General features: G+C 38.5%; 1 protein-coding gene across 3 annotated transcripts; it reads left to right on the forward strand.

Annotated features, from left to right (window-relative positions):
* On the forward strand, nucleotides 1-26302 carry slc7a9 (solute carrier family 7 (amino acid transporter light chain, bo,+ system), member 9). Of its 3 annotated transcripts, none has more exons than XM_012961330.3 (13): nucleotides 1-105; nucleotides 5233-5371; nucleotides 12299-12446; nucleotides 12649-12891; nucleotides 14364-14489; nucleotides 17122-17221; nucleotides 18847-18891; nucleotides 19124-19247; nucleotides 20154-20257; nucleotides 21302-21398; nucleotides 22430-22579; nucleotides 23338-23512; nucleotides 25058-26302. In XM_012961330.3, exons 2-13 carry the CDS (start codon nucleotides 5267-5269, stop codon nucleotides 25120-25122), a joined length of 1482 nt encoding a protein of 493 aa, XP_012816784.2. In that variant the 5' UTR covers nucleotides 1-105; nucleotides 5233-5266; the 3' UTR covers nucleotides 25123-26302.
* The last annotated feature ends 1138 nt before the right edge of the window (nucleotides 26303-27440 follow it).

Here is a 27440-nt window from a genome sequence, read left to right on the forward strand (position 1 = left end):
CCTGCTGGGCTGGCAATGTTTACCTTCTGAACCGTACCGGTAGGGTTTAACGATAGAGTGGAGCTTGAAGGATTTAGTTCTCAATCCAGAAGCCTTCCACACCAGGTACTGTTCTTTCATATGTATATGTTATGTAAAGGGTATAGAGTATACATTTGTCCCATGTTTCTTTTTCAAAGACTGACACTTATCTTCATTGTGCTTCAGGAACTTGTCTTTTTTTGTTTGAGATAAGTACACAGACAAAGCTGTGTTTAAAATCAAAATCCTTTCTAACTACCATTTATACATTATTCTTCAGAAGTTTAGAATTATTTGTGTTACTAGGTAATAATCATATTCATAGTAGTAATGTTTGACTGATCCCTTCTAAGTCTACGCTGGGAGAAAGACATCATCTAGTGCAAACACTAAAGTATTGTAGTCTAACTGTACTCAGCTAACCACAAGACAAGAGTTTTAGCTATAACATGGCAACGTTTAATATTTTCATATTTAAATAAACATGATATTAATATTCCTAAATTCTTGGTAAACTAGAATGTAATACATTTCCTGGCATAAGGTGACCAGATTACTTGAAAATTCAGGGACAAGTCTAATATATACATGTTGCAGGGATGTTTAAATGCACATAGCTTTAAAGGAGAAGGAAAGGCTAAGTCACTTGAGGGTGCCAAAATGCTTTCCACTCTACTGCGCATTGCGCAAGCGTGAACAAGGAAGAGGAAGCGCTCGCTGCAGCTACCCCGGGCTGGTGTGGTTTTCTCCTAACAGGGGCACCAGCCCGGGGTACAAGGTAAGCGCTTAAAGTCACTTGGGGGTGCCTAACATTTTGGCACCCCCAAGTGACTTAGCCTTTCCTTCTCCTTTAAACTCAGCCCTGCTAGCTGGACTTTTTAGATGTGTCCCTGAATTTTCAAGTAATCCGGTCACCTTAACCTGCCACCCAATGAGTTAACATCGTATGAATGCTGAAAATAAAGCTAACTGTTTCAAGGAGAGTCAGGCTACTGAAAAATGGCTCTTCAGGTGCTATTTGCACTGCATTAAGATTTTTAACTTGATAGGTATCTTTTCTATGTGTGTGCCAAGATGATATCAAAGTATTGCAACACCTTTGGCACCAGTGAGTTTTGAAAAAGAGCTTAGTTAGTCCTCTTTTTATAGCCAAGGGGTTTAAGCAGAATGTTACACTTAAAAAAAGAAGGGGGGGTCTTATTAAGGAGCTTTGGTTTTAGTCATTGATTTAATCCAAAATTATAAACCCTTGCTATCAATATTTTCCCTGAATCCTACCATGATCATAATTTCCGCCTGAATGTTTACACAGTTAAATGTTTGCCTACATTGTTTTCTATTATTTATTGTTAAAGAACCATTGTTTAATCATATTAATAGATAGAATAAAGAATACATTATACACACATGGTTGTTGATGAGGAGGAAATTATAAGGAAGGAAAAGTACAAGGGTTGCCTTGTGCTCAATACATGACTATGCTGGTCTTGAATTAATTGTCCAAAGCCCTTTATCCAGAAAACTAGGAAGATGTTTATCTAATGCACAGGCACATGTCCAGTGCATTTTTTTTCCAAAATGACACACCAGCCCAGGGAAAAATATTCACTGAGGGTGGCTAATGAATTAACTGAGGGTGGCTAACAGATGAATTCATGTATTCTTGTCCATTAATACAAGGTGCTCTACATTACAGAAACCCATCACATGCAAACAATGTATATATTGAAACTGTATTTTGACATCTACACATGGATTGTCAGAATAATGAGCTGTGGCATGGCACTGACAGCTATAAAACAGAACCCAGGGGCATAACTACAAAGAAAGCAGACCTGACAGCCAGAAAGGGGCCCAGGAGTGTAGGGAGACCAGAAAGGCCCTTATTAGTGGGCAATTTCAATATATCTTGGTAGAACAGGAAAACTTACCACTTCTTGGGGTGCTAAATTGTATATACTGCGGGGCCCAGCAATCTCTGTTTATGCCACTGACAGAACCCAGAACTTAGGTGATGTCCTCCCAGTGTTGGCAAAGTTAAAAGGTTCTTCAATGAAGTTGAGGTACACTCTAATCCTCCAGACTTAACTGATTAAAGAAAGGATTCACGTTAGAGATATTGCACTACATGTTTTGGATCCAACTTATCCTTCCACAGGTGCTTAGTAATAAACATATGACTGAATAACTTGCTCAGTTCTCTGCAGTGTACAGTATATACAGTATATATATAGTAAAATGCCATGCGGCACTCAAGTCACTGTAAGGTATTGTGCCTGGGTGCAGTCCTCAGGAGTCCCAATATACAATTTCAATTAACAGGATCCTCTCACACGGCTGTTTCAATAAACACTTAAATTACTCTTAAATCCTGTGTAAGCCGATCCTGTTCATTACATGTATTTTATTGCATGTATAAAAAAATTACCCTCCCAACTACCTCTTGTGGTTCCCACTGACTTCCAGGGATGCTGCGCAAAAGTGTGGGTGGGAGGGCTTTTTTTTTTACCCTAAATGTAAAAGTATCCATACATGCACTTCTGAGGGGTTCTCCATCCATTTGTGTTTGTGATCAGTTAGCTTAAAGGGGTAGTTCACCTTTTAATTAATATAATTGGTCCTCTTTTATTTTTAATGGTTTTTCAGTTATTTAGCTTTTTGTTCAGCAGCTCTCTATTTGGTATTTCAGAAGCTATCTGGTTGCTAGGGTCTTATTTACCCTAGCAACCAGGTAGTGGTTTAAACAAGAGATGGGAATATGAATAGTTAAGGGGTCAGCCAATAATTTTTGGCTGCTGGGGTCAGCTAAAAGAGGCAGAAGAGAAAGGCAAATTTTAAAAGAACTTTAAAAAAAAAATAATTAGGAACACCAATTGCAAAGTTGCTAGGAATAGGCCATTCTATACATACTAAAAATTAACTTAAAAGAAAAGTAACACTAATTTTTTAAGTAAAAAAACTATTCTACCCTGCTCAAATAATTGCCCTATCCCGCACACCGTTTATTATTTTGAATGGTTTATTAGAAAATACATTCTAAAACTTTGCTTCCGGTCATTTCAACATTTCATACGGCGATCTTCCCTCTGCACAATCCACTATGCGACGCTCCACATCTCCTCCTTGCCACACTCCAAAACCGGAAGTCAATTGTTTGCCTGTACAGAAGGAAGGCAGGAGGAGGAGATGTGGTTGGTTGGTTCTTAGGTAAAGTTACAGCCTTCAGATTCTTCTTTTCAATGTTAATTTCGGCACTTCCTTCAGTTTGTAATGTCTCCCGAGCCCTGTCTGCATCTGTGCCTTGATTGGTCAATTTTACTGACTGTCAAGAAAGCTGTGCTCTGATTGGAGAATCCACAACAAGAAAGATTCAATTAGAGCACAGCAGAACGGGCTTGCAGCAACAGGAGAGGATTTTCAGGACAGTGCAGTAAGGTTTTTTTTTTTATTTTGTTTTTTTTTTTTAGGTGCCAAGCAGGTTTGGGGAGGCTTAGCCTCCCCAAGCCTTACTGAAAATCTGCCTATGACTGTTACTATTTAGTGGGCAGGTTGGGGGCTGTTTGGCCCTTTGTGTATTTTAAATTTCTGGGCCTATTTGGCCTTTTTTGAATCCCAGTCCACACCTGTCTTCAACTCTAAACCATTGCCAGTGTCGGACTGGGATGCACCTGGAAAAATTTTGGTGGGCCCCGGCCCTAGTGAACCCTGGGGGCCCAGACCCAAACCCCCCAGGGCGCTGCTGCTATCTGCTGGTCTCCCTCTTCTGGCGTGCCGCAGGTGAGTTTCATTTAGGTGAGCTCGGGGGAGGGGGTCGGAGGGTGTTGGGTGCTCCTGGGGGGGGTGATGCAGGGGCCCCTGCAGAAGCCCCAGTGGGCCCTGCACCCCCCAGTCCGACCCTGACCATTGCTGTCAGCAACAGCTAGCCTGCACAGAGTTTAAGGAACCTGGTAACACTGTATCCGATGGCCTGACTGTCAAGAGCTATAATTCCAGGAATCCTTTTTTGGCCAGCTGAATAATGCATGGGTACTTTTTTGTGCGCAGGAGTTGTTTTACTTTTGTCGTGAATATAAGTTGAGCTGTCAAAAGAGGGACTGTCCTGCGAAAATAGGGACAGCTGGGAGGCATGCTTACCCAATACTACCACCCAGTAGTCAAACATAGCAATTACCCCCAAAATACTTTAGCTGTATATTCTGACAAATGAGTTGCTTTTTACTGGTTCTATAAAACTTTGTACAGAGAGCCCGGGACCATTCTTTGAAAAACATCCTTGTTATAGTACCATATAAATTAAGTACCTGGCCCAATAGCAAAGGTTGAAACTTGTTGATCTCAGCAAACAAGATAATCTCTAATATTTTTTTCTCTTCTTATAGGGGTCGTTTACCTTAAAATTAATTTTTACTATGATGTAGAGCAGTGTTGTCCAACTGGTGGCCTGCGGGCCGCACCCCCCTCTGTGTGGCCCCCCACCTGTCTGGCTGCTTTGATGGCTTACCTTTGTGTAAGCTTTTTAATCAATACTGAGATTAACTGGCCCCCTGCATGGTTCTCACCTCAGGCTCGGCCTGTAATCACCCCCATTGTTCACCTGTTCACACCTCAGACATTGCCTGGACCTCAGGTACTGCCTGGACTATGCTGCCTGTGTGTATGGCACACACAGGGAGCATAGGGCAGGGTGAGTATGGCACAAACAGGTAGGGCAGGCAGAGTGTGGCATACATAGGCAGCATAGGGCAGGAACGGTATGGCAAACACAGGGAGCATAGGGTAGGCAGATTATGGCACATAGATAGCATAGGGCAGGGTGAGTATGGCACAAACAGGTAGGGCAGGCAGAGTGTGGCACACACAGGCAGCATAGGGCAGGGAGGGTATGGCACACACAGGCAGGGTAGGGCAGGGAGGGTATGGCACACACGGGTAGGGCAGGCAGAGCATGGCACACACAGGCAGCTAAGGGCAGGCAGAGTATGGCACACACAGGCAGCATAGGGCAGGTAGAGTATGGCACCCACAGGCAGCATAGGGCAGGGAGGGTATAGCACACACAGGCAGCATAGGGCAGGCAGAGCATGGTACACACAGGCAGCTAAGGGCAGGCAGAGTATGGCACACACAGGCAGCATAGGGCTTTGAAGAGTGGCCCACATTTTAGAAGGAGGAAATCAGTAATTGTGCACAATTTACAATGTATTAATACAGGGCAGACAGACAATCGGACTGTCTGAAAGCAACAATGGATGAGACAAAGCCCAGAAAACGCAAAGGACTGCAGAATGGGGACGCAGACCAGAAATCTATCCAAAGCCAAGAATCCAACACCATGAATCTAAAGAAACAGGCAAGAACTTTTAACTTTTTTAGATTTGTTAATGTATTAAAGTTGTATGTATCTATAATTTTATTTATATAGGGTTATTAGCTTATCCAGCACTTTTATACTTCAATGATTGCATTGCAACAGAGTTACAGAGATGAAGTGCTATGTGCTATGAGACACAGGAGAGGGTTTTGCCTAATCTCTTCTGACAGACACTGAAACTGCTCCCCAGTGCTGAAGTGCAGACTTTCCTGACTGTTCAGGGATGCATTCCTTCCCTTTGCATTTCCCTGATGATGTGAGGACTGAAGTTAGTAAGGGTGATCTGAGCCATCAGAAGCAACCACCCCAATATCCCCACTGCCAAGCTACCCAGGACCTACCTCCTCTAACTTCATGGGGGTATGCATGGTCCATGAGCTTAGCTATAAGGCAACCTGTTACATTTCAATTTAGAAATAGTCCACCTTTTAAAGTTACATGCATTTTGTGGAAAATTGTACACAGTCAGATTTGCCATCCTTCACAAATTTTGCAGGCAAGTGCTTTCCTTGCACAACTGTTCATAGGAGGGACAGAGTGTTCATGTTAAAATCCTAGACTCTCTGTCTCCCTCTTTATTTTTGCTCCACAACACAACATTGTTCTAACTAAGTTGTATAAAAAACAAATGAATGAAACAGAATTATATACTGTCAGTATTGGTAATGGGGTGTCATATACCACAGTCTAGGATAAATGAATTGCCACTAAGAAGCCAAAAGATATAGAATTGCAAATCACAATGTGATGATAGATATCACATCACTCACTGAGTCAAATTGTTGTGAAATCTCTGCATTTATATTGCTGACAATGATCAGCTGTACATAAAGGTATTTTACAGTCAGTGGCTGACTCACTCTCAACAGAAAGCTAAGGATATAGGCAATTTGTTGCAGTAGGAATGTTAAATAGTTCTATGTTCACATTTGCTTTGGCCTTGACATGCTTTTAGGAAAAAAAACATTCCAGCTGATAAGGAAATTACCTTGTTAATTATGCTGGTTGGCGTCACTCTTTACTGCATCTTTTTAAAGTGAAAATCCTGCTGTTGCACAGGAAAATACAAAGTTCAAAGTATCAAATGTCTTATTGATTTCTCTTAGCAAGGGTGTTTATTTCTTTGGTGCTCTGTAAATTTAAAAAAAATATTTACTCCCGGCTGTTAAAAATAAGCATAAAGTAGTAACCAAGACCTTCAATCACAATATGTATTATGTATATGTATAGGTGGCTTCTACAGTATTTAACAGCAGTGCTTTATTCCTTAATATGCATAAAATTATATGGTACAGAAAAGACCCTTAGTCATATTAAGACCAGTCTTAGCCAACCCTCAATTCCCCCCAGGCCTTTCCCAAACCCCCGCACTAACAAACCATATTTCTTCACCGAGCTCCAAGGGAAGTACCAAATCCCACCAAACTGGCTTTCTGAATATGTGCTGATTATCCATTTTATTCAATGCTCGGATACCAGATTAACCCCCCCCCCACCCCCCTGACCTCATTTGAAAGATTAAGTGTACATGGATTACCCCAGAAAGCCTTAATATCTAACATCTATTCGATCCTAAATACAATAACAGGGCATCCATTCCCCAAACATAAATATATGACCCACTGGGAGACAGATTTGTTCACCACTCTAACATTAGACCAGTGGGAAGATATATGGGAAAATGCCAGAAAGAACGTTATGTGTGAGGCAGAAGGAGAGTGTATATAAAATGATATTTAACTGGTACCAGACCCCAGTAAAGCTCAGTAAAATATTTCCAGATACCTCAACAATGTGCTGGAGGGCATGTGGACAGGAGGGCACCCTCCTCCACATCATGTGGCAATGTCCAAAACTGGTTGAATTTTGGAAAAACATTAAGAGTATAGTTACTAAGATTTTCTTTTGGGAGATCCCCATTGATACTACCAATGCCTTATTAGGTCTACCCCACCCGTATATCCCACACTCGGAACAGAAACTCCTGAACTATATATATACAGCAGCCAGACTCTTGATCACCTCCAAGTGGAAATCCTCAGAACCCCCCAGCACAGGAGAGGTTATTTCTCGCTTATGAGATATGAAAGTGTTGGAAGAAATGACAGCTAGACTCGGGGGAACAACCCCACAACACGATAAAATATGGTCAAAATGGGACTATTTCATCTCCCAAAATTATACACCCCTTAGGAACAGACTTATGCAATAAGGGATATCACCCCATCCGTACTAACTTAAGAGCGAGCATAGAGGCAATAGATTTTGAATAGAATATGGCTCACTCTCCTGGGAAACATATTGGAACTGTTATTGTTTTGACTCTGTTTTGCCTGTCAACCCCTTTGACTCTCTTCTCCTCTTTCACTTTATTTACATGTATAAAATCTGATTCGACTTTATGCCATATGATCTTTGTCACTGATTATAATATCCACAGTACTGCATCTTGAAGAAACAAACACTGTATGTCAAATAATGCTGTTAAAACCAAATAAAATTTAAGATACAAAAAAAAAAAGATTATATGGTACAAATATGGGAAGGGAAGTTTATAACAATGGACAGGGTGCCGGAGGTATGAAGCATCAGGCTAATGTCCCATGGGGAGATTTAGTCTCTGCGATTTTTAAAAAGTGATTTCCAGGGACAAGTCCCTCGTCTTTTCCTAACAAGCGATTACTAGAGCTTTCAACAATAGAGCGATTCTATTTCCCACAAGTCAGTACATCATATTCCCCAGCATTTCCAATGGGGAAATTTGCAAACAATCGCAGCGACTTCCCACCCAATGGGTTTTCCTTTAAGGGATTCCAGTAGTTTTGAATGACAATGCTTTCTTTGTAAGATTGCTCGAAAAAGGGTCTCATAGCGATATGTGATTTGAAATAGTATTGAAGAGTTAGGTACTATAGATTCATATTGCTCATATTTAGAGACAAAACAAGGGACTTGTCGCTGGAACTCTCTTTTTAAAAATCGCAGCGACTAATCTCTCCGTGTGCACCTTCATTTTCTGTCTGCTGGCCCACAGGTACCACTCCAGCTCCCCCCCCTATCCAAAAGTTTCTGATGGTCTCCATGGCTCTGATTTTACTATTGTTATCAGTATGTGTTGGCCTGGGGTGTAAAGGTGTTGCCAGTTAGCTGCTAAGAGTGATCTTGCTGCTCTAAGTATGTGGCTAGTTTGCGTGGCTCTTATTTTCATTCCCAGTAAGAATGTGTGTGGGGCTGCTTTTATCGTACAATGTAGGACCTCAGAGGGCAGAGTCGCCACCATCTGCCAGAATTCCTGGGCCACTTTACATGTCCACAATGTATGAATGATCCCCCGAAGCAGGATGAGAGATCCGGGTTACCGATTAGTCTGCTGATACGCGTAGGGGTGTAGTACCATCTGAATATAATTGTATAGGCTCTTTCACTGGAAACTGCACAGATCAAAGTTTTACTGGCTGTACCCCATATGTTTGACCAGGTGTGTTCTGAAATTTTGATTGCTAGATTCCCATATTGTCATATATGATTGCTGTATAGCTGTGTTGTCTGCTGCTAGCCGATAGTATAGCAGTGAGATTAAGGGAGTCGGTGGGACTGTTTATAACTTATGTTTTCAAAATATGTAAGAGATTTGTTTGTGTTTTGATTTTGGATTCCACATAGTGTTTGATTTGCAGAAATCGGCATAGTTGTGTATTTGGGATATCATGTTTGTCCACGCATTCTTGGCATGAGACGACCTTTCGGTCGGGAGGAAGGTTTCTAGGTTGGCAATGTTTGCTGTTGTCCAGACTTTAAACGATGAGGGAGTACAGCCTGTTGGGAAGTCTTTATTATTCAGGATAGTTATATACCTGGTGTTAGGGGAGCTTAATTTCATTTTGTTTGCTACTGTGTTCTATAAATCTAATGTATGTTTTGAGATTGGTAAAAGGACCTTTGGAATAATTCTAGATGTTTTTGGCATCATAAGAGCTTTCCTAAATATATTCCTGTTATCATATAAAGGACAAGACAGAATTAGTTTGTTGCTATACTTTATGATATGTATTTACTAACATGGGTGTGAAATTGCTCTAGTGCAGTCTCCCATAGTAACAAATAAGCAAATAGTTTTGACTGATTCAGGAGTTATAATTTGACAGCAAATATCGTTTTTGCTGCAATGGGCAGTTATACTGCTGCATGTTAACATTTATTGTAGTAAATCTGAACTGGCAACTAAAAAGTATGGTTGCTAGGGTGGACCATCACAATTATTTCTCAGCACACCACTTCCTCCTTCAAGTCAAACAGCATCCAGCTATATCTAATATGGGGAAAAAGTACACCTGTAAATGCCACAAATACCTTTTAATTGTTTATATCAGCAAAAACTTGGCACACGCTTTCAAGGAACACCCCCTTAAATAAATTTAAGGGCATTTGCCAGCATGTACAGGTGTGCTTCTTCCTCATTCAATATATAACTGGGCCATCTTGTAGAGCCACCCAATCATTATTAGCTAAAGGCACTGCATCAAAAGTTTGAACTGACCCCACCGATCGCAGAAGGAGCCAAAATGTGCCCAAGTATTAAATGATAAGCAATTCTTGTCAGTGTTACAGGTGCAGTTGTTAGTTGCTAAGATGGCTGCAAGAACTTTGTTTTTTGAGCATTCCTGCATACATACATCTTGCTTTATCCTGTTAAAACTCCACTGAATAAAATATGGCCCATTATATTGTATACATAGGGAAACTGCAATAATAACCAAATGCAGAATTTTCAAACCAGCCTGTGCTGGAGTGTCCAAATTGACAGCCAGTGATGGCTCCATTTATACTAACTTCAAACTGGGCAGTTGCAATGGTAACATGATGATCTGATGTGCAAAATAAAGAGAATATAATTTGTTATAGGCAATGTGCGCCTTCAGTCTTCAAGTTATTCATCTGCAGCAAAATAACTTACATGCATGTGAGCGGTGCTAGTGGAACTCAGGATTTAATTGGTGCTCTAAGTAAGGTGTCAGGTACATGTATGCTCCTATAATGCTGCACTTTGCACTGCATGCTGCAATGGCTTACACTCTTTACAAGCAAAAGATTTGATGGCAAGTGCTAATTAGCATGGTACAGATCATTTATGAGCAGTGCATTTATGGATGAAAAATTGTTGCCACCTTTGCCCCTTGAACCACAAATGGTCATAAATGAGCCCAATAATCTTTCATTAAGAGACATCTTGCCTTTTGCTTCATAATGTAAGGAAAAGTTATAATTTCATTGGATTTTCTGCTGAACTCAACAGTCTTGGAACTTGAGATAATACTCTGCATGAACTTGCATGACATTTGTTAAATGATATATAATAACTAGTCACTAAACGTAGACAAAAAGGCCAGACTTTAAAAGTACTGTAAAATATCTTACAGCAAGGTTTAAAGTCCCCGAGGGAAAGTAATAAATCAGTATTTATGCAATGAAAACAATGACATAGCTGTCACTTAAGTGATGTTCACAAACTGTAGATGAAATTACAAATAAATATATCAAAAAAAATCTCTTGGTTATTCCTTTTAGTAAGAATTTCAGGATAATGATACACAAAACCCGACACCTTGATCACATTCAGTGGGCAGATTCTTTTTCTTGGTATCAAGGGACTATGTTAACCTTTAAAGCAGTGATAATCCAGAATATTTGCTCCCATCCTGTCCGCAGTGGTTTGCAGTGGCCAGGGCCGACCTTACCTTATACAAAGGTATTAGATATATAGTATGATCATTTCTTTATATCAGTCATTGTGCTATATATGGGAGCAAATATGTATACAAGCAAAATTTTAGTAAATTGGCATTTAGACTGGAGCCTCTCAACCAATACAGCTGCACGGTTTAGGAACCAATACTTGAAGGAAGCAGAAGCTTTCATACACATAAAACATAACACACTTCCAAAACTCATTAACTTGTATCCAAAAAGTCAACAGCACATTTTCATTGATCTATGTCAGTTCATGACCCTCAAGTGTTTTCAAAACTTTGACTCCAGCTTGTAGATGGCAAATATGAAGAACGGATGGATGATTAGTCTTCAGTTTTATTGTACCCCCCCTTTTGAGATACCAGACACAAACTTAATTTTATAATTCCCACCAATGGCATCTAGCTAGTCTTCTCACTGTCTTCCCACAGACCCCAATCCCTAGTCTGTTGTTTTGTATGTCCTGCCCCTCCTCTTCATGTAAGCTGTGAGGTGAAAGTTAAATAAGAGACAGGGACTGTTCTAGAATGCCTGGGATTGATATAACCACCCATCAAGTTTTACGGTATATCTCATTTTTATGATATGTAAAAATCTCAACATATCTTACTCTCCCTTTTGGGTCATGGACCATCTGGTGGATCTATTGTGCCCATAATGTGGTTTTCCTTTTTTTTTTTTTTGTTTAATATGATATTATATAATAATTAAAATGCTTACAATTCACACTAAAGATATTACTACTATCTGCTCTCAGCCGTAAAAAAACAATGCCATCTAGAAATATATACAAGTTTCTTCTCTACCATCTAATGGTCAAGGCTGGTTCACCTTTATTACAGGTCTATTTGCTTGGTCATAAGCACAAATATGTTATAAATTCAGGGAAAGCAGCTGAGCATAAATTGGGCACTATAGTAAATATGCTCTAATAATATTTTTTTACATGGTCTCAAAAAAAAATATCCATGACCTTATCCAAGTGACTCAACTATATTGTTTATGTTTCAATGTTTCTTTTTAGACTTTGAGCTCAACCTGTTTGTTGGGCATAGGAAGTCTTTCCTTAGGAGGTTGTTTGTTTCATTTATATACACAAGTAAAATTTTAAAAACCAATGAATTCATAATGAACCAGCCACTTTCTATTTCTCTTCAGGTTGGTCTAATCAGTGGAATAAGTCTTATTGTTGGAACCATCATTGGCTCAGGCATCTTCATTTCCCCTAAATCCGTCCTTTCCAACACAGGAGCAATAGGACCGTGCTTGATTATATGGGCAGTCTGTGGAGTCATCGCTACATTGGGTAAAAAAAAAACTATGGCAACTGTATGTATACATAGTAGTGTCTCCTGAGCAAGCTGTGCCCAGGAATATTTGTAGCCGATTTTACTAGAAAATGAGCCCACCCATCTGTGCTGGGAACGTTCACCAAAATATATCTTATATATTAATAACTATAGTTCGACCTGTATGAAAATATTTATCTCTACCTTGTTTATTTTCAGGTGCCCTGTGCTTTGCTGAGCTTGGCACGATGATAACAAAGTCTGGAGGAGAGTATCCCTACCTCATGGAAGCATTTGGGCCAATCCCAGCTTTCCTTTTCTCATGGTCTAGCCTTATTGTGATGAAACCATCCTCATTTGCTATAATATGTCTCAGCTTTGCAGAGTATGTGTCAGCCGCATTTTACCCTGGCTGTGATCCCCCGGTGGTTGTTGTTAAGTGTCTGGCTGCTGCTGTCATCTGTAAGTAAAAACGCTATGTTAGGCACAATGTGTATCAATAAAAGTGTTCAGAATTATGTATGTTTTAGTCATAGTATTGTCTTTCATTTACTTTCCCAGCACTCTTCTCTTCATTCCTTAACTTTCCCTACTCGTTTTTCCAAATTAGCATCAAAAAGCAGTACCTATTTTCCTCTTCACTACATGTTTTCCCACTCCTTATTCTAGCCTCATTTCTTCTCCATACTTTCTTTCCCCTTTTAGTTTTTAATTTGTGGAATCTCAGGAACACACAGAGGACTTTATGTTGCCTTGTAACTGTTACATTTTGATCAACCACCTGACTGTCCATCCAATAGCGAATCTAGCAAGATAAGTTGCCTCCAAGATTGCAGTTTGTATGTTACAGGTCACCTTTGCTAAAATGATTTGTTGACACAAATAGATTTCCTATTAACACCAAAGGATAATTTACAGAAGCTTATCTAACCATTAATAAATCACACATTTTGGTTGAATGCCTGTTTATCTTTAGACCTAGCAAGCAGGCTCCACAAGAAAGAGTATGAATTTGTTAATAAACACTGAAAACCCCTTTGAGCTCTAGAAATTCCCAGCAGTGAGCCAGCTGGGTAATCCTGATAAATTAACAACCGTAGTTCAACCTTGTCCAGGAATTATTTTTATTTATGCTAAATACTGCTCAGTTGATGAGTTTATTTGGTGGTACAGGTATGGGCCCCATCCACATATAACAGCTCAGACTGGTTATGGAATTATGATGTTGATACCCAGCATAATAACCAGACAAAAGAGACAAATATAAAATAAAAATTAATAGAAGAATCTGTGTGTGTGTGTGTGTGTGTGTGTGTATATATATATATATATATATATATATATATATAAAAATTTATACTGCCTGTACAGCAAATAATAGTTAAAATATGAATAAAAACAATAATTTACATATTTTTTCCACATTCAGCATATTCTGCTTCTGATTTCTCAATGCTTTAGTGTATCTATATGGTTAACATTGTTAAGGGTTGTAATGCTTGCAGTATGCATGACACAATTTATTACGGTTTTATTATTTAATTGTCATGATCTATCAAGGAAATATGTTGAAATATGTGCTTCATGTTTATCTTATTATCTCATTATGACAAACAACTGAGTAAAAAATATTTGTTTTGCATACACTTATAATATAATGGCACTTGGCATTTTCTCTTTCTATATTACTAAAAAAAACTGAATCAAATTTTATTTTATATGAATATATCTACCCTTATGTGTCTTCAGTCTTCTCTGAGAGTGAAAGAGTTAAGTCAGCAATATCCTTTCCAATTCTTTTCAGAACCATTTGCACACATTTCATTCTGATTTTATTCCCTAAGCTAGCTGCTTCATATCAAGACTGTGAATTGATAAGGTGATTGAGCTGTATCTACCCGGCTGTAATTATAACTGTCTGCTTTGTTTCTTAGTGACAATCACACTGGTGAATGCGCTCAGCGTAAAGCTGGCAAGTTATGTTCAGAATTTCTTCACCGCAGCAAAGATGATTATTGTTATAATCATTATTGTAAGTGGCATCGTTCTGCTGGCACAAGGTACGGATCTCATTGTATATACAGTGACAGGAACAAATCATTCATTATTCTTTCAAATTGTTTTCTATAGTATTAATGCGCTTACTCTGCTTCAGTAGATTGCTCTTTGTTATAGCCACGTAGGAAGCTGAGTTTGAAAGACATCCAATCACACACAACACAAAAACATACAATTTCTAACCTCAGATGCCACACTTGGGAAACAAAGATTATCCCACTTATCAGGAAAAGTGTTTCTGTCTGTATTCCCCATCATGACAAGGGCATTGCCTGTAAACTGTACTGTGTATAGAGGTAAATTGGGCTAGGTTTAGAGAACAGAAAGATTAGAAAACCATTGGGAACTTCTTTGAGAGCAATATCAGTGGTGCATGGGGAAAGTTGAATGTTTGGGTACTTGGAGCTTACCACAGAAAAATTCTCCCACTTTCTATCTATTCCTATGGGATTTTTAGAGGCATATTTATCAACAGTGAACCCACTGATAAATACCCTTCTAAAAATCCCATAGGAATAAATAGAGAGTGTATACATTTTTCTGTCGTGTGCTTTAATCTCACATTTTGATACATTTGCCCCTAAGCTTGTTTAGCTGATTTGATTTGGAATATTTGTATCTTGTGTGGTTGATTATCAAAAGGTCTGTGGTGGCATTGCAATAACTATTGTTGGTGTGAGTCTGCTCCTGCCATAACCTCAAAGTATGTTACAGCATTATGTGCAGTCAGTGCCATAATAACATTCTGGCTTGTTCAGCTAGGAGCAAAGAATGGTTACTTTATAGCAGTGATCAGGTACCATATTTACAATGACATAACAAGCGATTACTGGGCCCCACAGCAAATTCAATTTAGGGTCCCAAAACATTGCTAAATTGACCATTTACATATATATTTTATTATATATATATATTATTAATTAGGGCCTTACTCTTCACTCCTAATAATAAGTGGTTCTCAAATATTTTCTACGTTGGCTACACTAGGAATAACATAATAGCTGGTTACCTGCCAACATTTCTTCCACATTTACAGTGCCTCCATGGAAAAGGTCATAGTCAGGCTATGGCTGGAATACAATTTTATCATGAGATTATTGATATACTACATGTGCAATTAATAATAACTACTTTCATGTAGAGTGAGCAGGGAGTCCACAGCAGCCTTACCAGCTTTGAAAGTATAAATCACAAGTAAAGTAGGCTTTACACTAATTTGGGTGAAAATTGTCAGCTTTGTCATCTTTATGGCCACTGCCAACAGTGACAGTCTATTGGAAATGTATCTGAATATCAGCCATATGAATATTTTCATATATAGCACTGGATGCAGAGTATTGGAATAGGGCGCTTTAGGAACATTTATTTGAAATTTATTTCAGTCATGTTGGGTTTTGCCATTTAGGCAAATTTTTCATGACTGGGTTTAGTAAATGAAACTCAGCATCAGAGGAGGATATTTGAAATATACAGGTGTAGGATCCCTTATCCAGAATGCTTGTGGCAATGGAGTTTTTCTTCATAGTAAAAAAAATCATTGAAACATCAATTAAACCCAACAGGATTGTTTTGCCTCCAATATTGATTAATTATATCTTAAGGTCCCCATACACGCCGAGATCGCCAAGCGAGCGGATCTGCACCCGATATCCCCACCTACGGGTGGGCGATATCGGGGAGCATGTAGTTAAAAAAAAAAAAATTAGATTGTTTGATCCGACTGAATTCTCTAACCTGGCCAGTTGAGATCTGGCCAATTTCAGGCCAGATATCGGTCGGCCAGGCCCCTCGTTTCTGCCCCTACACGGGTCCAAGGGACCGATATCGGCAGCTACAATCTGCCCGTGTATGGGGACCTTTAGTTGGGATCAAGTACAAGGTACTGTTTTATAGAGAAAAAGGAAACCATTTCATAAAATCTGAATTATTCAATTAAATGGAGTCTATGGGAGACGACCTTCCAGTAACTGAGCTTTCTGGATAACAGGTGTCCAGATGACTGTTCCCATACCTGTACTAGCTTTAAATTTGACTAAAATACTACAAGTGAATTTGACAAAACAAAGCTTTATGAGCAATGAGTACCTTATTAAGCATGTCTGATGATGTGTTTCTCTTTTTAATGTTTCTTTTGATTGCTCAGTTATTGGAATTTAGATGAGATGCAAGCATAATAATTCTCATTCTCACCTTCTAACACTGGCTTAATTATGGAAAAAAAAAGAGGTTCTTTCAATTTCGAACATGCAGCAGTCAGATAGTTTTGTTGTTATGTGTAACTGTACTAGTGTAATATCCTCTAACATATTATTACACTGCTCTAACAGCATCACAGTTGTATTCTTAAAGAAACATCTCTTAGCACCACTTTTCTCTATTTTTCCTGCTACTTACAATAAACTCAGCAACAATTGCATCTGATCTGTGTAACTCTGGCTCTGTGGTTCTGCAGTTGGAGCTGGAAGCATTAAACAGTTTCCTAGCATCAAAAACTAAACATCAATATGCTCCTCTCTTCAACTCATTCCAGTAAACAGCGCTGGCCAATTGGCAGCCCGCAGATATCTGTATATATTTATCTGTGATTGTATAGCACTGGGAAATGTTTGTTAATAATATCAATCTCCTCTCCAGGGAAAACCCAGAACTTTGAAAATAGTTTTGAAGGTGCTACAATCTCCGTCGGGGGCATCAGTTTGGCTTTGTATAATGGCCTGTGGGCATATGATGGATGGTAAGCTTATTGTTGTCTGTTGTGAATTATTATATGCTAACTAATTCTTGGGTGGCTGGGGACATTATGTATTGGATTAGAATTCATACACCTAGAACTAGCCCTTTATACCCCAAGTCCTGTGAAAAGTTATTCATATGTTTATATCTGGTTCAGGCATTTAGGGGACACTTATTTTGTAACTCTTGCATTGATGACAGTTTCTACTATAACAAGTCGGACACTGGAAGCATAATAAACAGTAATAGTAATACCTTATGGTAGGCAATTACATGCTTTAAGTCCTTACTACTGAACAATTGATTGAGAATGTGGATATTAGTGCTGCATCATCGAACTGGGATTTTATTTACTGTATGGTCCATCAAACAACAAATATATTCCTGGCCCATTAGTGTTTACAGGGCATACATGTGTGGCTTTTACTCTATCATGCACTGTAGCCCTCCCAAATATTCTCTGTAGTTATCAGCCTAAACTCCCCTAGTTGCTTGACCAAAACATCTTGCTTGATAACAGGTGTAGCTGTTTCTTCCCCTAAGGGCAGTGACACACAGGGAGATAAGTCGCCATGCAACAAATCTTTGTTGTCCCCGCAATGCCATCCCACCTGCTAGAATGTAAATCGCTGGTGGGATGGCATACATGACGCCGCGATTTGCCGAAGTAGCGGTTGTTGCCTTGAGAGGAAACTTCGGCTGACTAATCTCCCCGTGTGTTACTGCCCTAAGGTTGAAGACACACACAGATACATAGTAGCAGCTACTTGTCACGGCTACTAAAGCCAGAAAATACCCTGCCATAGAAAATACTGAGAATTGCTTCTGCTAAAACACAGGTAGAGACAATAATCAGTAAATAGTCAGCATTGTCTGTTTTAGTAGCAGTGCCAAGTAGCTGCTACTAGTAGCTCTGTGTGTCTTCACACTTATGAAGATTGTTTGGCTGCTTTCACAAACAGAATCTGCCATTTTTAAATTCTGCCACTTCCCCCAAACTTTTGTGTGAGCTTGCTGTAAATTTTTAGTGCACAGTGATAAACTCATAATTGCATATGTCAAATTTATAAAAAGTGCATATCTGTGCTTATAGTGCAGTGTGTTGCCATACATATTGAATATGGTAGTTTCTTGGTTACAGTTTGGGCTCTGGACAGAATAAACCCCCGCCGTCTGATTACTAATGTGAAGCATTTCTTGAGTTTAATATTTCTCTAAAGCATTGGCCGTTATAAGTGTGCAGGAAGAGTTGGTCACTTACTGTATTTGTTTCTCAGGGAATTTTTTACCCTTAAGTGAGTGTTCTTTGGTCTTCTTTTTATATCTATTCCAGTATTTGTTGTCTTGGTTACAGTTTGAAAGTCCACAGTATATATACACATAATATTTTTGCTTTGGTCACTAAATAGCAGTCAGCAAAAAGTAGGTACTTTCCTATAAATAAATGAGTGTAATATAGATAAGCATGCCTAGATTGATTGTGTTCTTTGTGTGAATATTTTTGTATGGGTCACTTACAGTTACATACGGGGCTAAAACTCTTCAGATTCTTAGGATATATAATACAAATTTTAATGCACAAAGTAATACTCTAACAATCATTTACTAATTTTTCCCTTTCTTTAGGAACCAGCTTAATTATATCACAGAGGAGCTTAAAAATCCATACAGGTAAAGATCTGAATCTAAGTGCCTTCAGAGTTCAGTATTAAAAATCCTGGAGGAGAAGCTAGGCAATTTATAGGGTGCATGTAAGATTAATGGTGTGAACAAAAAATTTCCCTCAACAGCAATTTACTAAAATGTGAATATAAGTAGTTTTTGGATTGGCAAATATTTGCATCTTTTCTCCAGGCATAATTACACCCCCATAATTACACATAGTTTTTGCTCTTTTTCCTAGAAATCTCCCCATGGCTATAATTATTGGAATCCCTCTCGTCATTGTTTGCTACATTTTGATCAACATTTCTTACTTCACTGTCTTGACACCCACAGAGCTTCTCCAGTCTCAAGCTGTAGCAGTGGTAAGTTAATAGCAGTTAGGTTTTTGTTTAGCGTACTCTCAGATATGGGTCTAGTTGTTGTAGTTAATTTTTATATGCAGAGATCCAGCCCTTCAAGCACTTACCCATTGAGCAATCACACTCCCAGGGCAAGGGCAGGTAAGAAGGGGCATTATGTCTGTTTTTCCCAGGGTTAAGAAAAATAATTGAGGGTATAGTAATATTAATATCTATGAAAGTACATTAATCCAGCAGAGAACATTCTTCAGCAGAGAAACAGCCAGAGTCTCCATGCAGCACAATGATCATTTATAACAAAAACTGAGGAGTAAGCCTCCTGATACACGTGTGAATGCTGCCCTATACCGTGAATAAATAATATTTTTAAGTGGTAGGCAGTTTTACACAGGAAACATTTATTTGGTAAACAAAATAATCATAGATTTAGCCAAGATTAAAAAGAAAATGATAAAAGAGGATCCTCTAGTGAGAATTATGCCTTTATTACACTTGGCTCTCTGTTCAATGCTGGTTTCAAGCCAGTAGAGACGTGCTCAAACTTTCCTGAGGAACCTGTCATCTATTGACTTTACAGGGGAGCAGGGGGGGAGGTTAGTATGAAAACAAGTGTTTCCGTGAAAACCAATGACATAGTATTGCTTTTCAGCAATATTCAGTCACTTTTCTTCCTGCTAAATATGCCCTGTGCGCCATGAGTTGCTAGAGAAATAAAGAGTCTAAACTATATATCCTCATTTTGTTGCTTTTACACAGTGCAAAGTCATCAAACAAGAATTAAGTCACTGTTCCGCTATGTTACATAGCAGCAGGATGACTGACATCAAAATGCTGTTCATTGGAGAATCTTCTGTATGTCTAATTAGGGTTGTGATGCTGAATTTTGACTTAAAAAAAAATCATTTACAGACATTTGGGGATCGAGTTCTGTACCCTGCAGCCTGGGTGGTTCCATTGTTTGTAGCATTTTCAACTATTGGAGCAGCCAACGGCACATGTTTTACTTCTGGAAGGTCAGTTTTTCATATTTCTACATGTCATTTATATTTAGTGACGACACAGTGCCAGCTAGGGTTGGGTTACCCTGATACCAGAGTAGAATGCCTAACAAAAACGTAAAAGTTCTCTTCTTAACCCAGTATATTTATAAAATAGCAACCACTAGCATCTAGAAGCATAGCATATGACACAAGAGCAATATAATTTAGATTGTGTTCCTTTATTGTACATACATGCATGGGCCAATAATGTCTCCAAGCAGGACCACTCCTAATTAATCCAGCATCATATTTTCTTATTAATGAAGCCAAAATGATGATGTGCTGGAAGTGGTATCAGCCTATGGATGTGGCAGGTCTGCACAGGCCTCTTTTGTGATCTGATTATAGACCAAACCATCAGATGAGCCCAATATGGTAGTTAAACTGAATCAACTTTTTTAGCTTGTGTCCATCTAGCTTTAGATGACAGTGAGATGAGTGTGTTCTGTTCTGTCCTCTGTGATTGTCTTTATTAGTAAAATTAAGAGGTTTCAAAACCAGATGCATGCTCTGCCATGGTTCTGCCTGTAAATAGTTCATTTGAATTAGTCTGGACCTCCTAAATCCGGACTCTATAATTTCTTTTGGTTGTGCAGAGAGGTCTTATACATGCCCCCTACATTGTGTTACCTTAATGCTGCACTGCTAAGCGCTTGTCATTAACACAGTAAATATTGTACTTGAAGAATAAGTTGCTTTAACTCATTTCCCCGATTTCACAAAAAAAATTAAAATGGGGGTTCTACTGTACTACAGTCTTCATTAGCTTAACCTACTGCTTACATGATGGGGGATCTTCAGGCCTGTCAGAAATGGGGTTCAATATCTGTGCAAGCCCCTTCTGCTATTTTACCCACATAATTAGGCCTCTAAGATTCTAATGCAGTTCGGAGTGACCTAGTTAAAAGCAACTATTAGCCCATGCATGGCCAGTTTTAGAAAAAAAAGGATATATTATATATCTCATTTCTTTCATTACAAATCAACTGCCATTTTCCAAACTCTTTCCTCCCACAGACTTGCCTATGTTGCTGGACGTGAGGGCCACATGTTGAAGTTTTTGTCCTATATCAGCGTCAAGCGTTTAACTCCATCTCCTGCAATTGTCTTCTATGTAAGTTTCATGTACCGATTTTACAGTTTCTCTCACTGCTTTCTCATAGAATTCACAGGGGCCTAATTATCAATTCTGGCAGTAAAAGTATGGGTAAAAATATGGTGATGGGTGAGCTGCGATTTTCTCCACAGCATTTTCAAGTGGCTGCTTGATTTTATGTTGGAATTGTAGGTGGAAAAATTATGTTGAAAATGAATACACAAGTTACGCAGTCAGATGGTGATGTGTGGTGTATACGGTCATTTTTTTTTTTTTTTTAACAGTTTGCTTAGTTGGCCCTTAAATGTGTAATCACTGGGTTTTGCAGTCAGGTGGGAACTGACTAGTCAAACTTATGGACAGTTCTTCATCCCCATGACCCTTAGCTAATTTGACTAAAGCCAAATATTTATAAAAGCATCAGTGTTATCCAGCCCCCATCTCTGACAACCTGCCTGCAATATCTAAACATTCCAACATTAAAACCACTGACTGACCGGGGCAGATGTGAGAAGCACAGCAATGCCATTAATGAACACACCAACGTTACAGGTGAAATACAAGTGTCTCCCTGGCTCTCTTAAAAATAGCCAAAGGGATTCTGGGAAAAAATTCCTTAAGGCTCCTAAACAAAATCCCATTTACATGGGTTTATCCTACAGGCTAATGCTTACCCACTGGGTTTTTGAAGCAAAAGCCAGGACAATAGCTGATCAGATTCCCAACTACAGACCGGTTTCGCCCCTTCTTGGGGCTGATCAGCTTAAGGAGAGGCAGGAGTGGGGATTCAAGAACAAGTCAAAAGGGTTGAGGAGACCACCTCATATGTATGCAAATAGACCAAAGGGATTCTGGGAACAAATTCCTTAAGGCTCCTAAAAAATCCCATTTACATGGCTGTCTTAAAACAAACTATACAATTAGAATAGTAGCTGCCATTGATTAGGTCCTGGAACAGTTTTAGAGTATTACTTTTGTTGGAATAAAATGTAAGATTCGTGCATAAGTAACTTTTCTTATCTATTTGTTTCTTTTCTCTTGTCATGCAGGGCATTATTGGTATGATTTACATTATTCCAGCTGACATTGACACCCTTATTAACTACTTCAGCTTTGCTGTTTGGCTGTTTTATGGTTTAACCATTGCTGCACTTGTTGTCATGAGATTCACCAGGAAAGAACTGAAACGACCTATCAAGGTACAACCTTTTGATGGAAACGGCACCATAGTGAACCATTAACCACATTTACTTCCTGTCTGTATTAACTAATCGTTTTCCCTTATTCAACCTTTCTGCTATGCCCTTCTTCGATCATTCCATTGCTATATTTTGTGTTACTTTTTTATATGTTTTATCCATTTTGCTATGCAGGTCTCTATCAGCTCTTATGGCTGCCGTTCCTTCCTGATGTTTCATCCATTTTTTTGTTCTCTCATGTCACCGTGCCTGCTGTTCTGCCTTTATTCCAACATGTCTTTGGGTTACTCATGTTCCCCTATTCTTTCTTCTGTCCTGGAAAAATCTTCTATGCATTTTGTTCTCCCCTTCTCCTACAATATATACAGTTCAGTTATAATTATCCCATCATGGCTTCTGGTATTCCTTCACAGTGCCTTGTTTAAGTGTCTTTGCAGGTATTGTTTACTAGAACTTCATTAGCAAATGGCAGTATTATGTGACAAGTCCTTTGTAATAAGATGAAGGCCTCTCTGTAGTAAAAATCCTTTGTAATAAAATCAAAATAATCTATGAATATCATGGCACAATATAGTTTCTTTATGCACAGATTTACACAGATAATTTTGTTATAGGAAATTAAATAATTTGTATAGTCATATCTAATATTCATGATCAACACAACATGAAATTCCTTTCAGCAATTCTTTAGGGGTAAACTAGGTGAATTCTGAGATAATAAAAATACTATATTCTTATAATCAAACTTTTTTTTTCAGGTTCCAATAGTAATCCCTATTGTCATGGTTTTAATCTCCATTTATCTGGTTTTGGCACCTATCATCGACAAGCCTGAATTAGCTTACCTGTATTGTGTGCTATTTATACTAAGTGGTCTGATAGTGTATTTCCCATTCGTGCATTACAAAGTCAAATGGGCGCAAAAAATAACAAGTAAGTCACATTTTCTGATCTAATTTGATTTAGAATATAATTTATTACAAATTAGAATTGTTTTTCTTTTAGAAGGTATAGTCAGTAGTAGTATTTAAATGCAGCTGTGTAGCCAGTTTTCCCTATGGATAAGTGACTATATCATCCAGAAATATCATCCTTCTTCCTCTTTGGAGGGGCCTTGAGCTACCAAGTCAACTGTATAAAGGCATAATGCCTTTACTCAAAATTACAGTTCCAGAATCTCTGCTTATTCTATGTCCATTAAATGTGTTTCTTGTTCAATATTATTAATCCGTGTTGGTACCTGTTAAGGTAGGGGGTTATCAAAATTTATATTTCAGTATTTCTTCTACTGCAAAAAACACAAAATAAATAAAGAAGATCTTCTGAATAGCAAACTTTAATACCTTATTTGCTGAGCTTTTACAAATTTATACAACTATTATCACCTGCATGGGAAAGTGGAAAAGGTGCTTAGCTGCAGGGTAAGACTACAAGTCTCGAGTCTGGTATTTAGCACTTCTCTGGAGGCGTGGAAAGCTCAAACATTAGCAGTTTGTTATGACATATGAGTACTGCAGAATAGTAGCACATTACTATTTGTAACAGTTTTTTGGGTTTTTTTAAGGTCCATGGTGATTCTTTAATGGGAGTGCAATTTGAAAAAAACTGATATAAAAACAGTATATACAGTAATTATGGCCATGATAATTATATGATGTGATACGAAATAAGTTTGTGGATTTTATATTTCCTGTATGGATTGCCAGTTACATCTTATCGTACTTGTCGGCAAGTTAAACTCATCAGCATATTTTAGTGTATAATAAATTAGGTTTATTATCAGTTTATTCTACTTTATCATCATTTTTAATATATCACTTTAGTTATTCATTTATTGACTTGGATTACATCCGACTTTTATTGATTGTGAAAATATAACATATTCTTAGTAAGAGATCCCTGACTCATATTTTTGTGTCCTGTAGTGGCCACTCCTTGTAACAGTTCATTTCTTATAATCCTTTGGGGACAAACAGGCTGACCTAGAGGAAGTGAGGCCACCCCAAGCAACATGATTGGCATGGACATTCAAAGCGAGAGAAATTAACTGAAAACACTTTCCTTACAGAACAGCCTCTATCCTTTGTTTGGCTTATGGTCATTATAGTGTAGTAGGTGTTGTCATTGTTTAAAAGTCAGGTGGAAATTGATCCAGTATAAATCTCATTAAGTGGTACCTCTTGTTTAAACCTCCCCGCCCCCATCCTAAACACACAGATAAAGTGGAATCATGTCAATGGGGCGCCATCTTTCATGAATCACAAGACTGCTCTTAAAATAATTTCGGACAGCCCTATAGAATAATCTCCCTTCCCAAAAATCTTAACTCCATTTCTCCAAAATAGACTTCTCTGAGAGGGAAAGAACAGCTGACAATGGCTACTCAAGGAAGTGGTAATCTTGTAAAAGCAATAAAAAAAAAAAAAAAAACTTACATGACTTTTTTAAATTAAAACTATTTTCTTCTCTAAATTCTAGGGCCAATAACTATGTTTATCCAGATGTTGATGGAAGTGGTTCCCCCTGAAGAAACAAAAGAATAAGTGTGCTACCAAAAAGGGACAATAAACAAATGTGACCATGGACTGAAAACATTTATTTAATTCAATTCTGCGGGGTGCAATTGCCCCATTTTTGTACATATTGTAAATTTATTATTATCTTCATTCGCCTTTTAAGGAAATGAACTTTCAAGTGTACTTTTCAGGTATTAAGTAGCAGATTTTATGAAGATTTGCAGATTTGTGATGTATTTGTTCTATGGAATAGAATGGAGTGTGGATACAGTATATGGCGACTGAGCAGAAGACTACCCTAGCAGCATGCTGTAGAAGAATAATGATATGGAAACAATGTTTTTTTTAGAAAGCTGGGAATTTGGAACAACATCCCCACTGATATAAGCACCATGGGACCGCCCTGGGATACTTCAAATACAAAAAAACCCTTTCCAGTCATATTTTTAAGAAAAAGTATAAGTAATGTATGAATAATGAACCACTTCCTTTATAATGCCAAGTCCACACTGATTCTGTTATTTCTACGAGTTCCCTCTACCCCTAAACAAAATTATAATACCAAAATAAACATGACAAATACACCTATTATTATTGGTGAACATTTATTCTGAAAAAAAATGAAAGATCACATAGGAATAAGCTAATCATTTGAAAACAATTTGTTTGAATTAAGAGTATTGCAATATGTACAGTTAGGTCTATAAATATTTGGACAGACAACTTTTTTCTAATTTGGTTCTGTACATTACCACAATGAATTTTAAATGGAACAAATCAGATGTAGTTGAAGTGCAGACTTTCAGATTTAATTCACTGGGGTGAGCAAAATGATTGCATAAAAATATGTTGTGTTTTTTTAACAAAATCCCTTCATTTCAGGGGCTCAAAAGTAATTGGATAAATTAAATAACTGGAAATAAAAAGTTAATTTTTAATACTTGGTTGAAAACCCTTTGCTGGCAATGACAGCCTGAAGTCTTGAACTCATGAATATCACCAGATGCTGGGTTTCCTCCTTTTTAATGCTCTGCCAGGCCTTTACTGCAGCGGCTTTCAGTTGCTGTTTGGTTGTGGGCCTTTCTGTCTGAAGTTTAGTCTTCAACAAGTGAAATGCATGCTCAGTTGGGTTAAGATCAGATGACTGACTTGGCCATTCAATAATTTTTCATTTCTTTGCTTTAATAAACTCCTGGGTTGCTTTGGCTTTGTGTTTTGGGTCATTGTCCATCTGTATCCTGAAACGCTGCGCAATCAATTTGACTGCATTTAGCTGGATTGGAGCAGACAGTTTGGGGCACATTTACTAACCCACGAACGGGCCGAATGCGTCCGATTGCGTTTTTTTCTTAATGATCGGTAATTTTGCGTTTTTTTTCGGCATCTTTACGATTTTTGTGTAAAAACGCGAGTTTTTCGGCGTCTTTACGATTTTTGCGTAAAAACGCGAGTTTTTCGTAGCCATTCCGAAAGTTGCGCAAAGTCACGATTTTTTCGTAGCGTTAAAACTTGCGCGAAATGTCGCGCCTTTTAAGTTTTAACGCTACGAAAAAGGCGCGACTTTGCGCGCAAGTGTTAACGCTACGAAAAAATCGCGACTGCGCAACTTTCGTAATGGCTACGAAAAACTCGCGTTTTTACGCAAAAATCGTAAAGACGCCGAAAAACTCGCGTTTTTACGCAAAAATCGTAAAGCCGCCGAAAAAATCGCAAAAAATACGAAAAAATCGCAAAATGTTTGTTTCCAATCTGAATTTTTCCAATTCGGATTCGAAATCGTGTCTTAGTAAATCAGCCCCTATGTCTCTGAACATCTCAGAATTCATTCGGCTGCTTGTCTGCTGTCTTGTGTCACATTATCAATAAATAATAGTGTCTCAGCGCCACTGGCAGCCATGCACGTCCAAGCCATCACACTGCCTCCACCGTGTTTTACAGATGATGAAGTATGCTTTGGATAATGAGCTGCTCCATGCCTTCCATACTTTTTCTTGCCATCATTCTGGTATAATTTGATCTTGGTTTCATCTGTCCAAAGAATGTTTTTCCAGAACTGTGCTGGCTTTTTTAGATGCTCTTTAGCAAAGTCCAATCTAGCCTTTCTATTTTTGAGGCTTATGAGAGGCTTGCACCTTGTAGTGCACCCTGTATTTACTTCCATGCAGTCTTCTCTTTCTGGTAGACTTGGATATCGATACGCCTACCCCCTGGAGAGTGTTCACCTGGTTGACTGTTGTGAAGGGGGATTCGCTTCACCATGGAAATGATTCTACGATCATCCACCATTGTTGTTTTCTGTGGACGTACAGGTCTTTTTGCATTGCTGAGTTCACCAGTGCTTGCTT

This window comes from Xenopus tropicalis, chromosome 4 (assembly GCF_000004195.4).
Source record: "Xenopus tropicalis strain Nigerian chromosome 4, UCB_Xtro_10.0, whole genome shotgun sequence".
Taxonomy (NCBI): Eukaryota; Metazoa; Chordata; class Amphibia; order Anura; family Pipidae; genus Xenopus; species Xenopus tropicalis.

Bases quoted from the DNA above. Each gene is read 5' to 3' on its own strand.
- slc7a9 (XM_012961330.3), top strand. From the start codon at position 5,267: ATGGATGAGACAAAGCCCAGAAAACGCAAAGGACTGCAGAATGGGGAC. The intron at 14,490-17,121 runs GTACGGATCTCA...TCTCCTCTCCAG, and splicing joins CATCGTTCTGCTGGCACAAG to GGAAAACCCAGAACTTTGAA. The intron at 20,258-21,301 runs GTCAGTTTTTCA...TTCCTCCCACAG, and splicing joins ACATGTTTTACTTCTGGAAG to ACTTGCCTATGTTGCTGGAC.